Source organism: Porites lutea, chromosome 6, assembly GCF_958299795.1.
Source record: "Porites lutea chromosome 6, jaPorLute2.1, whole genome shotgun sequence".
Lineage (NCBI taxonomy): Eukaryota > Metazoa > Cnidaria > Anthozoa > Scleractinia > Poritidae > Porites > Porites lutea.
The window spans coordinates 18993541-19009972 of NC_133206.1; the positions used below are offsets into that span (position 1 = coordinate 18993541).

The following is a 16432-nucleotide window of genomic DNA, read 5'->3' on the forward strand; positions in this document are numbered from 1 at the left end:
ACACTGGTTACTTTATACTTCATGTAAAGACCACTTATGTTTTATTTATCACGTGATCAGAAAAAAAAACTAATATGGCGGCGGCACAGTCAGGGAACAGTATCACTAAAGTTTTAGAGAGTATCTGTCGCGAGAGAAGAAGAGAGAATCTCGATAAAGAAAGTGAAGGTAAATTCAAGGCCTGGAGACCAACATGGGCATTTTTTTAAGGACGGTCAATCCCTGAATTTTGCTAATTCCATTCGAGCAATCTGTCAAGTGAATTGACGACCAGGTCATATGAAAGTAATGTGTGTGGGTATGATTGATCCGAAGTGTTATTAGTTGATACAGCTGTCTTATTCTTTGCGATTACATGGTGTTTCTTGCTTAAAATGAAAAGAGAATATGTAGATTTTCGCATGCAAAAAAGCGAGCTATTAGCAAAAGTCGCTTGGCAAATTTTTGAGATTATTGGGCAATAGTAAATGAATTAAAATACGCTTGCCAAGTTTGAAGGCTGTCGATGATCGATGGAGCAACTTTGAAAACAATTAAATTTTTACAAGAAAGATTATGAAAGGTGCAAGTAAACTAAATAATCCAACACCCTGGGTATTCTTTCACGTGCTCAGTCAGCAGCAGAAGTACAGCTGTAAATACATATTAGGCATTGAGTGTACCTTTTCTTTCTTCAGTTTGAAGATCAGCTCTTGCATGCTAAGTGTATATGCAGGGTCTTGATCATGAATATTATTGTAATGGTCACAACCCTTTTTTGTGCCATTTAAGTTTGGGAAATACAGAAATGCTGTCTAATAGGCCCTCGCAGCTAGCCCATTTGTGTGGTATAAAACCGCCATGTAGGAGAGCACGAGAGATCAGAGAAGACAAACAAAGGAAATTAACATTTTGAATGATGTATGTTCTTTTGTTTGTCTTGTCCCACTGTGTTCCCGGGTCTCCAGTATAGCGGTTTTGCACCACCTGAATGACTAACTGTAAAGGGCCTATTTGGAAAAACCTTTCTAGCCGGTGTGTCTCCACTGTATTAAACAATCTATTTTAGATGCCCCAAAATTTTGGAACACATCTTTTTGTTTGTTAGCGGCATACCACGTCTCCACTGTTATAGCCTGCCAGGATCCTCTTTTTTTGTTTATTAACACAGGGCTCGAAATTAAAAAAATCTTCAGGTCGCCTTTTGGCAACCAACCGGAGAATTATAGTTGCCAGATGCAAAATTTTAGTCGCCAGTTTGTAAAATGTAAATGACGCAGCTCATAGGTACAGAGCTTCTGATATTTCGAGCAGGAGCGGAGCCGCGAAATTCACAAAAACATGCGAAATACCGCGAATTTCAGTAGAAATCGTATCAAATACAACATATTTGAAACTTATCTCAGCTATTGGGGCTATTTACTTGCCGTAAACTTGCAAATTTCTCTTGATACTTCGTCACTGAACTGTGCAAGTAACGTCCCGAAACTACCAGGCGTAGATTGTGTTGCGAAAAACTGGGCACTAGCCATGATGTTAAAGGCTTTGCCATTGGTTCATTTCGGGAGCGTATTGTTGTTGAAAGAGCAAATGATAACCTCTGTTAGAAAAACGTTAAAAACGCTGGTCTGATCGGCATAAAACCAACCGATATCTGACAAAATGTTCCCTAAAAATAACCACAAAATCGGACTTTTTTACCGGTTGATTTTCGGCGAAGTTTGCCCCAAACATTCCCGCGAAAGTGCCACAAAACCGGCCGATTTTTCCTTGAATTTGCCCCTAAAAATCCCGCGAAATTTGACTTTTTTCGGCTACTTATCAGAAGCCCAGCGTAGACTGGCGCAATCCATCAGATTTGAAAATATCATGAAGTCGGTATAAATTTGGAGGTAAACTGGCTTTGTTTATGCGATTTGGCACATTTTTTATGATGAAAGCAAAGCAAGATAAGATGAAATGTTTGTTTTAATTTTACTCTCCTAAAATCTGGTCGCCACTTTGACGACTAAACCAGAATTTTTAGTCGCCAAGGAGAAAATGTTTGTCGCATTGGCGACCGTACCAGTCGCAATTTTGAGCCCTGTAACAAAATACATATAGCTACAGGGTCATCAGTTTCACTACTGTCATGTGCTACCCTCTTAAAATAAAGTATATTGATTGATTGATTTATTGATTGATTGATTGAGCTAGCTCACATTCACTGTCATTCTTTGTCATAGCCTGACAGGATCCAAAAATTTGTCTGAATTTTTTACAAAATCAATAACATTCATTGTTTGTCCAACCTAAAACAGGCAAAGTTAAATGTTTCCAAAAACATTTTGGTTTAATGTATCTTAATGTTTACTTAATGGAGGAGGCATGGTGTAATCTTAAACCAGAGTTGAAGTTGCCATCTTCTGCTCTGTTCAATATTCTCTTTCTATGGCTTTCTATCCCTTTGGTCAGCCTCTCCCCAGCTGGGATTGTTTAGACTGTTTATATTGTTCAGTGTAAATAACGATGCTAGTTTCATGTGTGGCCATGGTGTCCTTACTCTTAACAGTGTCATCCTTATTTTGAAATGTACTGATTCCCAAACACATTAAAATGATTTACTGATAGTTTATCTATATTTTGTGATGCTTTTTATAGAGGGTTTTATTGTACTGGCAATTGAATCATTCTGGACCAGGCTGTTCTCTCAGTACTTCATTTGTAGTGATGATGAAACAAGGGATGACCTCCTATTCTATGTAAAAGGGAAGAGTGCAAATAAAGATGGAAAAGTTACTAAAGATGCAGAGGTAAAGTCCTTGGCACTTGCTGGTTTTGGTTAAAAATTTACAACTACAGTACTGTATACAGGGCTTCTAATGTTAAACATTACATCCATCATCAGAAGGCTCTTGTTACATAGAAGAATCTGGATATTTCTATTAGAAATTAATAAATGAACAAGCCTGAACCCTAAGCTCAGGTGCAGCCCAATGAGGGTGTGTATTCAAGAGGCTAAAATTTAATTTTTGTTATGTAAATGTCAGTCATAACAATGAAATAATATTATTGTCTTTCTCTTCATGAAAAAAATTGTTGGAACTGTGCAATTGCATAATTAACCCATTAACTGCCTGTGTGACATACTGAGTATGTCATATAATAATTATTTGTGTTTCATAATGCCAGTGTCATGTAATATAAAGTACATAAAAAACTGAAGAGCCACAGAGGAAACCCGTTCAAGAATGTTTTGGGCTCTAAGGCCAAAGCAATTTAGGAGACTAGCAACTACTAGTAGTGGTCAGCCTAAAGACTCAATTTAGGGTAATCTGCCATGTCTGAGGTCATTAGTAAGGGGGAAGGCAGCAAGGAGGTTAATCTAGAGGACTTGTCTGCAGCTAAGACTGGTCACTTGCAGTAATGGTTTTTGTTAGCAAGAATGCAATGAGGCTTTCTCAATGCAGCCTTAAGCAGATCAAGCTGCCTGGTTACAAAAATGCCTGTTTAAACTGTAAATTCCCCATTCCAATAACTGTCTTCACTGAATGGTCATACGTGTATGACTTAAAAGTTGAAATAATCACCCAGTTCGCTTAAGGATAACAACAACAACAACAACAGAGGAAGAAAGCTTGAAAGCTATGCACCAAAGCAATCCTCCTCGGACCACCACATTCTTCCCCCCAGGGCTATTCAATTTCGTCTTTCCTTCTTATTTTATGAAATTACTAAAAGTAGATACATAATGAAGTGTGATTTAAACTGAATAATAAGAAAGTAACTCTGCTTTTTTTCACCTAAAGTCTAAAATTGCAGTGTTTAGAAAAGACTCCAAAGTTCTTCCAAGGTGAGTGTCAATTTCTTCATTCTTTTTCTTTTTTTGCTTCCCAGCAAGCTTAAATACAACCCTAACCTTCTGGTATTCAATAACAAAGCTGACACAATGTAAATCACATTAATAGTTTGACCTGTACCTTTTGTACTTTTTCTTTTGTGTGTGAGCATGTTCTAGTTAGCAAGTCTATCAGAGAATTGTTTTAGACAACCTATGTTAGGTTTTTTTTCTTTAGTATTATCATTGAATTGTTTTGTTTTAGTCTGGGTGATCCAAGCATTGACTGGGAGGAGTCTGTTTATCTCAACTTAATTTTACATCAAGTAAGTTCCACTAATAACTGCACAGGAGATCCATACTCTGTTTTGGGGTTACTTACTCTATTCAGATGTTGAAATTCAAACTTCTCAATGGGTTTACATATAACTTTCATGAATACGGTTGTAAACTGAGTCTGAGGTAACCCTGCAACTAACAACTGTGTTGATTTGTGACGGTATGTATAGGTGCCTAGGATATTCAGGGGCCTCCACTTTTGTCACCGGCAGCCCCTATATAGAGTTACACCCTCATGGTGGGTAAATCTACACCTCTCAGCTATAATCCCCACTCCAACCCGCTAAAAGAACCAGGCAGTATCACACTGACTAATAGGTGGAAAAAGTATGCAAGATCCAAAAGCTGAACAAAGCCCAGAGGCTGTTACATGTAGGAAGTGCTATAACAAGCACATGGTGTCAATGCAAGCAAGTCTGGCTGCATTTGGACTACCAAATTGACATGATGAGCAACAACATGAAGATGTAGCTCCTTGTTTCTTGTTGTTAACTACATTAAGTTTTATTTAATGGCATAATACACATACCCTGCAAGCAGTGGTTTCTGGTTGGATGCTACACTTTTAAGGGAGAGAAATCACTGTAAACAACCATTTGCCTCTTTGATCAGCTGCCATCCAGCACCATGGACGAATAAATTAACCTTGATCCGGTAAAGCCTGTTTAAAAGCAAGTTAAGGCTCTTGCACATTTGCTTATGCTTATAACTGCTGCCGTAACGTGAGCCTGCTGTAAATTTGTGCTTTATTCCTACCCACTTACTTTGTTGATTGTAGGTGAACCAAACTGGAGTTGAATTCCTAGGAACCATATCCAGGCTCACAAAGAGAAATAAGATTTTGATGTTGCTTATTTACGTTCTCCATAAAATGCGAAATTGGGCATTTTCACATTGTAGTTGCGCAAAAATGGCAAAAACAGTAGCAAAAAAGTGTGATGTGTGTGCAAAGTTGTTGTTTTTCTTATTAAACCTATTGTTTTTTTTTTACATTCTCATTGCTGTCACGTCATTGGATCTAAAAGTCCCTGAGTGTTTCTCGCAAAACAAGAGAAAGTGATGTCATTAGATGTTTTGACATAGGTGTCACGTGCATGCTCATAGTTGATGGGAAAGGGAACAGTTTGTTGCAGTGGCAGTGTTCCAGTTAATTCTTTTGAGCAAAGGGTCAGGAAGACTATATGAGGGGTCACCAAGACCATGCGCTAATTTTTTTCACGATATTTAACTTAATACTTATATGTCATTTGTTGGGTCAAGAAGTCTTCTTTGTCGGGTCATTGACCTGAGACCTGTCTCTTATCTGGAACGCTGAGTGGCTTCTCTCTCTTTGTGGCATAGCGTCTGGCCTGGATAAACCACTGCTCACTGGGTAAATATACATGGCTTAAACAGTTCATAACCACTGGTATCAATCTAGCCTGAATTTCATCCGATTACTTCGAGTCGTTATTACTCCCTCAGTAACGTCTGAATCGACCGGCCGTTAATGCCGTCCAGTGACGTCACTACTTTTTGACCTTGCTTTAATTCATGCAAAAAGTAAAACACAATTTTCAAGTGGCAAACTGAGAAATATCGTTTGGAAATGTCTGCATGATACAGAGTTGCTTTATTTTTTTCGATCGTAGTTCATGTTTAACGTTCAAACTATCAACTGCATGCAGTACAACTCTGAACCGGTTGTACTGAATTCTAGAATCAAACTCGGTCGCAATCACGCAATGAAATAAACACACACATGGAACACTTAGTTCAAAAACACAATGATTTGCTTTAATTGAAAAGAAGCTATTTGGTCCTTAACGAAGAAAAAAACAAGGAAACAAGAAAGGAAAGTTAACAGAATCATTACACTTGACGTTAAAAATAGCAAGAAGGTCGAATTATAATATTGATCCCAGAAAACTTTGCGTAAACAAAATCACCGGCCGCCGTAACCACAAAGCAGCTCCAAAATGAAAAACCTACCGAAATTCTGCAATGATTCTTCATTTGCAGTTCAATTTAGCATTTCAGTTTCGAAGACAAGGGCAATTTTGCTGTTTAGGATAAGGATTAAGCTTATCGAAATGTTTGAACTACACGAAAGAAGGCCAAGGATGCGATCCGCTGAATATCAAGCGACAATCCCGCTAAAATTTTTCATAATTATACATAATTATGCGAATGTTTAGACAATCAACCAATCAAAATCACTACCCGGTTTTCGGGTAGTGAGTGACGTCACTGGACGGCATTAACGGCTGGTCGATTCAGACGTTGTTGAGAGGAGAAAATGACTCGAAGCAATCAGATGAATTTCAGGCTAGTATCAATCAGGACTATTAGTGTAACCTCATATATTTTCATCAAATTGTAGAACCATCATATGAAGTATGTGCTCTAATGTTATTCTGTTTTTTTCCTCAGTTTGAATATACTCTGACATGTGCAGTTTGCACAAAACCTCAAGAGAAAGAGATGAGAGTTTTGGGCAGAATATCACAGGTGAGTATAATTTGCTAATATTTGAGGATTGAAACTAATGCTGGTATCACAAAATCTGATGTCTTTCAAAAAGTACCTTATCTCTCCAAAAAATAAACTATTGTAAGCAACCTTTAGAAAATAGGTGAAATAGGTGTTTGCAACTACAGCTGGCCATTTGCGAGAATGGGCTCACGTAAGCGACTATTTGATTGGGGAGTGTCATCATTTTTTGAGTGCTTTAAGCAGAAAGATTGGAATCGTTGTTGGTTACCAGTGGCATTGCAAACTTGTTTAATCATAGTTATTAAAATAATTTTCTACTGTATTAACTCCAAACCAATGTACTTAGATTTTTAGCATTTTATACAGTATGTATATGGGTAATGTGATGCTATTAATATTATTGTGCTGAAAATTGTATCTTCACAGAAAGTGTATGCGTCACCAAACAGACGGAGGTTAGAGTACAACTTAATGTGGTCACAATTATTTTTTTTGCCAACAGCTTGTAACCAGTATGTCATGGAGTTGTGTATTAAGAGCAATCATGACTGCCAAAATAATTTCACATTAATTAATGAGTCCAACCTCACAGAATGCTAGAAATTCATTTTGCAAGGGTAGCTTTCTCTCATCAGGCTTTTCTTGGTGATGGGTAATTTTTCCTGGAAATAAGACTCAATCAATATTTCTATTATGTGACTAATACTGCCTGTAGATTTTTGCAACAGGTATACTGTGTGACTTCTTAGGTGGTTTTTTGTGTGTTTGTGCATGTGCCTCAATGTTCTGCATTTGTTACATCCTTTTTTACTGGTTACAAATTGCAGTGCCGTAGCCAGACCAAACGGCCAACCGAGGCAGGCGGGAGTTGCTAGGGGGGTTCGGGGGCATGCCCCCCCCCCCCCCCCCCCCCCCTGAGAAATTTTGAACTTTAGTCTCTCGGAAATGCGATTTGCAGCGTTTTCTGGGCCTTTCGGTAACTTTTTTTCGAGTTAATTTAAGTGGAATTTAAAAAGCAATAATCAGAAACAAGCTACATAATCTCGGTGACCGTTAACCTCGCCAATGGTTTTGATCAGTATTTGTTCAAAAAAAATTTGAGTTAACGTACGTAGCCCCTTGAGATCGATGATGTGGTAATTTTTTCATAGTATATTGACTGAATTGCTGAATTCTTTGTAATATCATGATGCGTTAAAAATATCCGATGATCGCTTATGTAAAATAAAAATGATCGGCGAAATTCGTCAAAATTTTACCAAGGCGAGTGCCTCGGTTGGCCTCATACTAGCTACGGCGCTGAATTGCCGTTTGGCGCAGAAATTTGCATTGGTTATCACAACCATATCTTCTGACAAAAGTCAAAGTGTGACGCAGTACCTAAGCCTGTATTAAACAAGGATAAGTACTTAACTGTCTTACAGTGGTTTTAAAATGTAATCAGATTATACCTGGTTATTATCAAGGTATTTGCACTTGTGATTTTGCCTTTTAAATATCATTCTACTGAGGATCTACTGTGTTTTGAAAGTTCTTTGGTTTTTCATGTGATATTTCTCAAAATACTTTAGCTAGTGATTTTCATTATCTTGAATAATATGTCAAGTAAAGTATAGGATATAAAGGAAACTGAGAATTAACGTGAATTTATTTTGACCTACAACATAATCAAAAGACAATTGGGTAGTTGTGAATTTCTTTTTTTAAATCTCAATTCTTTTCACTTCTTTTTCAGAATGGACACCAAAGGGAGTTCTGCTGAAATTTCTTATCCAAACATATTTTTTATTTTAGACAATTTTGAAGAAGTAAGTTTGTATACCTGTTTTAAGTATATCACTTACTCCCTTGTATAGGATTGAGGAAAAGAACATTGTAGATATGCTGTTTATTTAGTTTCTTTCTGTTTATTATCTTCATGTTTTCTAAAATTTCCTTAAATCAGATTTGGCCTAGTTATTTCTTTGTTTAAGTGACAGCACTATTGATTTAACAAGGTAATATTCTGAGCTATCTTTGACTGCCAAGAACACCAGTAAGAAAATTCTCAACTGACACAAAGCAAATTCAAAACTAAAGCGAGCAAGTTGTTCAAGGCAACTGGGAAATTGCTCCATGCAAACTGTCAATAATTGACTGATTACCAGCATTGCTATGGAGGGTTGCAAGGCAGCCATCAAAAGAACATCTGGTTTGACTTTAATAAACTCCAAATACTAATTTTCACTTAGTATGGCTTCTTTCTCTTCAGACATTCAAAGACTTTGCACTTCAAGAGAATGAAATGGTGTGTGTGGAGTTAGTAGCCAAAGATAAGGTGCGAAAATCGCCTTTACAATGTACGTGTCCCCACTTTTTGTTTGACACCCAAGCTGCAAGTGGACAAAAGCTTAAGAAATTTATGCTACTGACAAATCTATTGCTCCTATTGTTAACTGTGTCAATTTCCATTTAAACATCTTAAATCACTCAAATCCTTTAATTTATATGTATGTCAGAGGCACATGCATGGCACCCACATGAGTAGAGCCTAACCTAGTTTCTGGGAAATATTGAGGTGCTGTGGAGTATCACTATCTCCTCTCTTCTAGGATGGGATGCAAGTCCATTGCACTGTTACTCCACTGTCACTGGTACCATTATAAATACACTAAGGAGATCATAATTATGAAGTTTTTTTAAAATACTGCATATGGCCCCAGGACCCAAACCTGTACCTTTATATCTGACTTGGTGCTAATTAAAGCATCTCTCGCACCCCTTTCTTATACATTCACTCATATCAGTCTGTAATTGAAAACTTTCCTGAAGGGGGAGTCCCATCTAATGTGGCTAAAAAAATACCTCATTCAACAGTTTTATATAATGGGATGGAGTTTTTCTCTCTATAGACTGAATCAGTTGAAGGAGTCATCTTCTTAGGATCAATAAGATATGAGTCACTCAAGAAGGTTTATGATAGTCGAGTAAGTACTCTCACTGGATATAGTGTGGGGATGTTCTCCTTGAATGCATTCATTTTCTTGCCAGGCTACAGTGTATTATTGTTACTACACGGTGTTCATATTCTGATAAATGAAAAAATTTTAAATAATAAAATAGAGTTTCATCAAGAGAAGTTTGTATTGTGTTCTTTAATTTAGCCATTGTTTAAGAGTCTGAAAAAAATAACTAAACTTGGCCCCAGGGTGATCACAAGGAGCATGACAACCACTGGGGACATTATGGTTACAATCACAAAGAAGGTTCCAAGCAAAAGTCCTTTAAATTTCTTAAGCAACCAGAAAAGATTGAAAGTGGGAGTTGTGTTTGTTATGGAAGTTGTGGAGGTTGTACTGTTTGTGGGAGTTGTACCAGTACTGTTGATCAAGTTTTGGGAGTTGTACATGTTAGAGGTTAAAATTAAATTCAGATAAATTTTTTAACCTTAGTTGATTCTCAATTTCTCTCGTCTCCTATCCCTAATTAATCATGAATTAGGGCTAAGAGACAAAGGAAATTGAGAATCAACCAAGGTTAAAAAATTTATCTGAATCTTGACCTGTAACATATACCTACAAAAGTATTACTAAAGAGGTTCATTCGAATGGTCACAAAAACTCAAAGAGACTCAAAAATTAGAACTACGGTTGAACCTAGGCCTCCATTAAGCAACCATGTATTAAGCAGCCACCCTCTATTAAGCGGCCAGTAACCAAAGTCCCAAAATAATAGTAGGAAAGAATGGGGAATTAAACCTCAATAAAGTGGCTGCGGCCATCCTTTTGGCTGTCCCAACAAGCAGTTTTTCCATTATTTTCACCTCTATTAAGCGGCCATAAAGAGCTTGATACACTTAGTTTGGCTTCCTTGTAATATATGATGAATAAAAATAAAGTCTTAGAAGGTGATGACCAATTGTTGAGCAGTGATGTTCCTCTCATTGCGTATTTGTTTCAAACTAAAGTAATGTTTCTGCTAAAGATTATGCTAATTTATGACAAACCTCTATTGTGTGGCCAACCTCAGTTAAGCAGCCACTTACTGGTACTGGGGGGGAGGGGGGGGGGGTGGCCGCTCAATGGAGGTTCAACTGTACATTAAGGGCCTGTTTACATGGAGGTGGGGTACCCCAGATATGTGAGGTAACATGCAGCGGGTCACCCCACCTATCTTATAAATGTGTTCAAATTAAAATGAGAGATTATGTGGACAGGCAGGTTATCCACCAAAGCAGGTTACCTCACCTACCTGGGGTCCCCCACCTCCCTGTAAACAGGCCCTAATTTTTGGTTACTTTTGTTTATATTTGCTTAGGGCTAATGTTCAGTTTTAGTTGTAAAAAATTAATTTTATGTCTCTATTTAGGCCAGTGTAGCCAGTAAAGTTGCCCGCAAAGTATCATTGGGGTGGTGGAGAGGGCCTGCTAATGTGGAATTTATTAAGATGAAAGGCCCTGGTGGTAAAGGACATGCAGAGATGGCAATCTCTCAACAGAGGACTGTGGATGATAGGACTTGCTTAGCAGAAATGGAAAATAATGACTGGTACAGTAATGCTCAAACCATAAATGTATTACTGACATGAACTTTAAGACAAATTTAGTTGTCTTTCCGTTCTTAGTTGGTTATCATATGCAAAATTTATAGTAGTTGAAGAAGTGCTTGGAAATTAACGTTAATAGACTTATCATGTCTTAGCAGACAGCCAGGACAGTGTTAACAATGATATAATAGTAATATGGCCTGAAAGACAGTGTTGATCAGCTTTGTTATACAAGTGCACTCACCCACTGGTTGATATGATTTTGTTTGTTTGCAGGAGAACATGTGCTGCCTGTGGAGAGAGAATGGCATCGTCACCTTCACTAACTCAGACAGACGTGCCCGACATTCCAGATGAAAAGTGCTATTGTGGGGTTGAAATAAAAGGTGTTGACCCCAGATGGACAAGGAGTTGTGATGGCATAAAAAGAAACCCTGATTGCAGCTCAGACAAGAGGAAGAAAGGTTCTTCTTATATTTAAACCAGAGTTTAGACATTGCTAATTTTAACCAACTTCAATGCAGTTTTCAATGTTTGCCAAGCATGATATCGAAACGTTTTTTTTGCTGTAACAGCATCAAGAAGGCTTATAGCCCAGGTTAGAAAACAAATCTTAGGGTCCAATGATTTTAGACTTTGTTTACTGAAACTATGGATCAGTCATTTAAATGAAGTAACTTAGACTGCAGTTTTAGATAATCACTGGACCTTCAAAGTAATTTCTTATCTTAAGCAGAAAAACGCTTTTCTATTCTGCTCTATGCTCTGGACTATGCCAACTCTTGTGGTCAGCATTACACTCTCCCTGTCTTATCCAACCTACTTATAATCTTTCAGGTGATCCTGTATTAATTTTTTTAATGAAGCCAACATTAACAAGAAAAATTAAGAGTACTATTATTTGACATTTAAATGTTTTCAGCCTCATTATCAGGGATAAAAAGTTGTTGAATGTCAAAAGTTGTTACAAGAGTTGAGTTTTGAAAAATAATAGAAATAATAATATTGATAATGTTTATTGATAATAAATTATTGAAATTCCTTTCTTGTTTTTATTTATCATCAGGATCGTCATCTTCACAACACTGGATGAAATTCAGGTGCGTTATTTTATAATAATATTCTTTCCCACTTTCTTAACCTTTTTACTGATTTTTGGGACTGAATAATATAATTTTATATTTTGTTATCACACAGAAAAAAACCTTTAAGCAGTCTTGCACTATCTGCTTACCTAACCTATGTAACACTCCCATGGAACAAAATTATGAAAGGTGAGTTCAGAAACTATCACCAAGTACTTGTCAACAGTTTAGGGATGCATACCATAAGACAGAACTATCCAACCAGACAAGTCATTTTGAAAAAGACAAAGCCTTTTTAAGAGTTTTCGCTAAAAACTTGATGACATGCTGTGCATAGTATCATTAGAATCTAATAGAGGCTGGACAGATGTAACTAACAGTGGAATTTTCTTTATCAGTAGGCTGGTCAGTTCTGATTAATGTTAAGCACCCTAGGTAAATACGTAATGGGTGTCACTTTGTCAAATATTTACCTAGGAAAGGCACAGTCTTAGATGACATTCTCCCATACATAAAATTTCATAATGACAAATTATATCAACAATATTTTACGGGCAAAGTTAGAATGAATCGTGAAACATGTATGTACTGCATACTTGTTTTGCATACAATACCTACTGACAGTGGTTTTCAGATTATCATGTGTTAGAGTTATTAAAAAGCAAACAAAAATTGTTCTCTTACCTTATTACACTTTGGCTGATCCAAACTAGTCAAAAGTTTACTCTTCCTCCCCATTCTTATTTACAAAGACGAGTAAACTTCATCAGAACAGGCCTGTGCCTAATATGCATATCTGACAGTTAGATTCAAAGTTATCTGCAAGTTGAATAAACATGTGATCCTTTGTATTAGCAATTTCGGTTTCAAGCACTTAGACAAATATTAAAAAATAATCTATGTTCTGATGAGTGCTGGGGGAGAGGGGGGTGGTAATTCCCATGACCCTCCCCAGTGGATTTGCCTCTTACTTCAGTGCATATCGTAACAACTCAGAACAGAGACTGCTTACCTACTCATCTGAAGTACACCTGAGTGGAGAAGGAGACTTTACTAGAAGAGAAATTTTACTTTGTGTGTTATTTTTCAGAGGACATATTTAAAAAAATGTAGGCCACGATGTACATGTAAAAAACTTGATTTGTCAGTTTACCTTGTATTAATTTGAATTTTTTTTCTTGGCAGATATCTTGGAAGTGAGACAACCTCCCATTTTATCTTAGCATTACATTTTTTCTATATTCACTAATAGATTGAGTATACTTGCAAATAACAACAAATATAAAATATTTATCTATTGTTACTCTTGTGATTATAGTATTAAACTATAGATTTAGGAACATTTCAATAAAACTGAGAAATGCCCTGTGGATGATTTTAATCAAATCAAATTTGATAGTAATAATATTGTAATTAATATCGGAGCTCACAGAAAAAAAATGATGCAGATTGTTATCAGCAAATAGCTGCTATGTCAGCCAGCAAACTGTTTTACTGATCTTTAAAATGCTTTGATTGGCAGTTATTTATTTATTTTTGTAAGAGTTATTTTTGTTCTTGAAAAAAAAAAGTGATTTCTTTTTCACAAGTTTAATCCTAAATTTATTCCTTATGGCAGTATTAATGTCAAAATATTTCAGGCCCCAAGAGTTTGAGCAGTCAATTAATAAAAACTCTAATTTTACTTTGGGGATTATTACTGCAAAACGTAAGTTCTTTGCAAAAATAGCCTTCAAAGAGATTCATTTGAGTGGTCACAGAGTTGGCCCTTCTTTACAACTGTAGCTAGACTGAAAGTTAGAGCCAGACAATGTCTCTGTAAAATAATAATTTGTCATGGATATAACAAGGTTTACTCACAGTTTAAATAAGAATCATTTGGTCAACAAGAACCATGAGAAATGTCTTGGTATAATATAAGTATCCGAAACAACATGTATGAAGTTCAATGTATATTAAATTAATAGTACAATGTGAAGTTTTGATGTTTAATTCATATTTTCACTGTTGCATGTCGTATGGTTTCTTAAAAGGATGGTTACCGATCAAGAGCACTGCCTAGTTTGTTTTAATTTTCCCTAAAATGCTTAATAATACGGTGTTAAAGCTTTGTTTTTAGTGGAAAAGCATTTAGCTCCTGTTTCTAGTTGACAGGCACGACTCCCGGGGGGGGGGGCGGTCTCTGCATATGAAGGGGTGGGGATGCTCGTCGGAAATTTTGAATTAAACCCCTAAAGGAGACCGATCTGGGCGTGGCGCAAGCTTTTTTTGGACCCCTAAAAGAGACCATGTTAAAACACAGACACTTGGATTATATGAATGGAGTAAATAAAACGAATTAAAAATATACATATCAAATATATATTTTTATATTTTTTCGCGTGCAACCCTAAATAAGAACTTGACGGCTAAACATGATGGCGTTTGGCCCAGAACACCCTAAGTGAGACCAAAATCCGAAATTACACCCCTAAGCGAGACGAAGACCTCCCCAACTCTTTCATATGCGGAGTCCTCCCCCGGGGGGGCACGACACTCAAAATGGTAACACATTAAAATTAAATCAATAACAATACAAGTATTAAATTCAAATCAACTAGGGGTACCTTCCGTCAAGTCAAGGGTACCCAACGACCGTTTGCTGTGAAATATTTGTTCGGAGAAGGAAAAGTTGCCTAGAATTGTCTATAGTCTCAGGAAGGCTAAGAATTTTTAAATGACCGTTCCATTCATGTACAATTTTCGAGGCTTACCTAATAAATTCCCTAGTTTAATTTTTCCTATTTCAGTCACCAGGTTAAACTATATTTCCGTTTCGTGAAGAAAGAGGCCTAAAATTTTCGGAATCGAAAATGCGATGCAGAGAGGAATCAGAAAAAATTCTCACTTCACTGTCGTACAACTTTAAATTGCAGCTAAAATTTTCGGGAAAATGATACTGAATCCCTTGTAATTTCGAAAAGACTAAAGTTGCCCTAGGATGACCGAACAGATATAATTTTTTTTTAGAATACATTTCCGGAGACCTAACAGTACTCCGGATAGCCTAAAAAGAGTCTTCAATGCAATTAGGAGGAAACCGTCGTTTGGCCAACGAGGCGAATTCGTTTATCTTTTGTGGAATGTGCCTATCCTGATCTTCGCGATGTGTTACATAATTTAAGAGGTTTACAATAGATTCCGCTATAGAAAAGGATGGCACTCAACTCAAAAAAATTAAACTTCGGCACATTCTAGGCTTTCACTTCTATTAAACAATAACAACATGGCTCGAAGCTTTGTTGGTAAATTAGAGCAAGTTAGCGCTTATGTTTTATGGAAATTCAAAACTATAAACGTTAGAAAGTAAAATATAGTTCAAGTGAGGCCTTTGACTGCTGAAATGAAAAATAAAAATAAAATTCCGAGTTTTCGCCGATCAACGGCATCATCAGGAATTAAAAAAATATATTAGAAAAATTGGTGTAAAGAAAAGTGTGTGGAAAGCGCCAGAATGGGGCGGAATGTATCAGACGTATAAACATATAAACTTGAATAAAATACCTAGATCTAATGAGCGAGTGGCACAGGACAAAGAGTCTCTCGAGAGGCATATAAGACCATATAAATGATTCATAATGTGGTCTTCAAAACAAAAGGTGCGCAAATCACGGGAGTTTAGGGTTGTCTCATGTAAATCGAACTGCAAAAGAACATGCTGGTTGACAAAAATCTCTCGAAAGGCAAAAATAAATTCTAAAAAAGCAAAGAGTCCTCAAATGCGTTGCATTCCTCACGGGAGGTGAGGACTGGCTTAATGTAAATCGAACTGCGCACAACACGCTGGTTCTGATAAAAGTTTTGAGAATATAACCCTATTCCTTGATTAGCTACCGCATAAAAGTTACGAAGGAAAGATAACACTGAAACCCTGGTTGTTCTGGCAGATTCGAGAAGCGAACACGCTACCTCAACGTAATCGAGCTGCGAAGAACAAGCTGGTTCTGACAAAAATTGGAGCGTAAACCCCTATTCCTTGATCAGCTGTTGCTTTAAACGCAAGTTATAAAGCAAACCAGAGCACTAATTGCCCTTTCACACTAGAAATCGTATTAAAGCTTGCTCACCTCTTTAATAGGTCCTCTTGAACAGACAACGAACAGCTGCACACTCGAACCACGAGTTGTAAATACAAGACCATGACGTCACAGCCCAAATATGGGGTCTTACTTAC

At 36.9% G+C, this 16432-nt stretch overlaps 1 protein-coding gene across 1 annotated transcript; it reads left to right on the top strand.

Annotated features, from left to right (window-relative positions):
* The first annotated feature begins 67 nt into the window (after positions 1 to 67).
* On the top strand, positions 68 to 14197 carry LOC140941479 (uncharacterized protein KIAA0930-like). The gene is made up of 14 exons (XM_073390479.1): positions 68 to 168; positions 2620 to 2771; positions 3768 to 3811; positions 4062 to 4122; positions 6548 to 6625; positions 7037 to 7065; positions 8346 to 8418; positions 8862 to 8927; positions 9502 to 9576; positions 10958 to 11136; positions 11411 to 11598; positions 12201 to 12234; positions 12332 to 12408; positions 13405 to 14197. Exons 1-14 carry the CDS (start codon positions 75 to 77, stop codon positions 13440 to 13442), a joined length of 1188 nt encoding a protein of 395 aa, XP_073246580.1. The 5' UTR covers positions 68 to 74; the 3' UTR covers positions 13443 to 14197.
* Positions 14198 to 16432: the final 2235 nt, after the last annotated feature.

Coding starts and splice junctions, on each gene's coding strand:
- LOC140941479 (XM_073390479.1), top strand. CDS start 75: ATGGCGGCGGCACAGTCAGGGAACAGTATCACTAAAGTTTTAGAGAGT. Junction 8,928..9,501: donor AGTTAGTAGCCAAAGATAAG/GTGCGAAAATCG, acceptor TTCTCTCTATAG/ACTGAATCAGTTGAAGGAGT. Junction 9,577..10,957: donor AGAAGGTTTATGATAGTCGA/GTAAGTACTCTC, acceptor GTCTCTATTTAG/GCCAGTGTAGCCAGTAAAGT.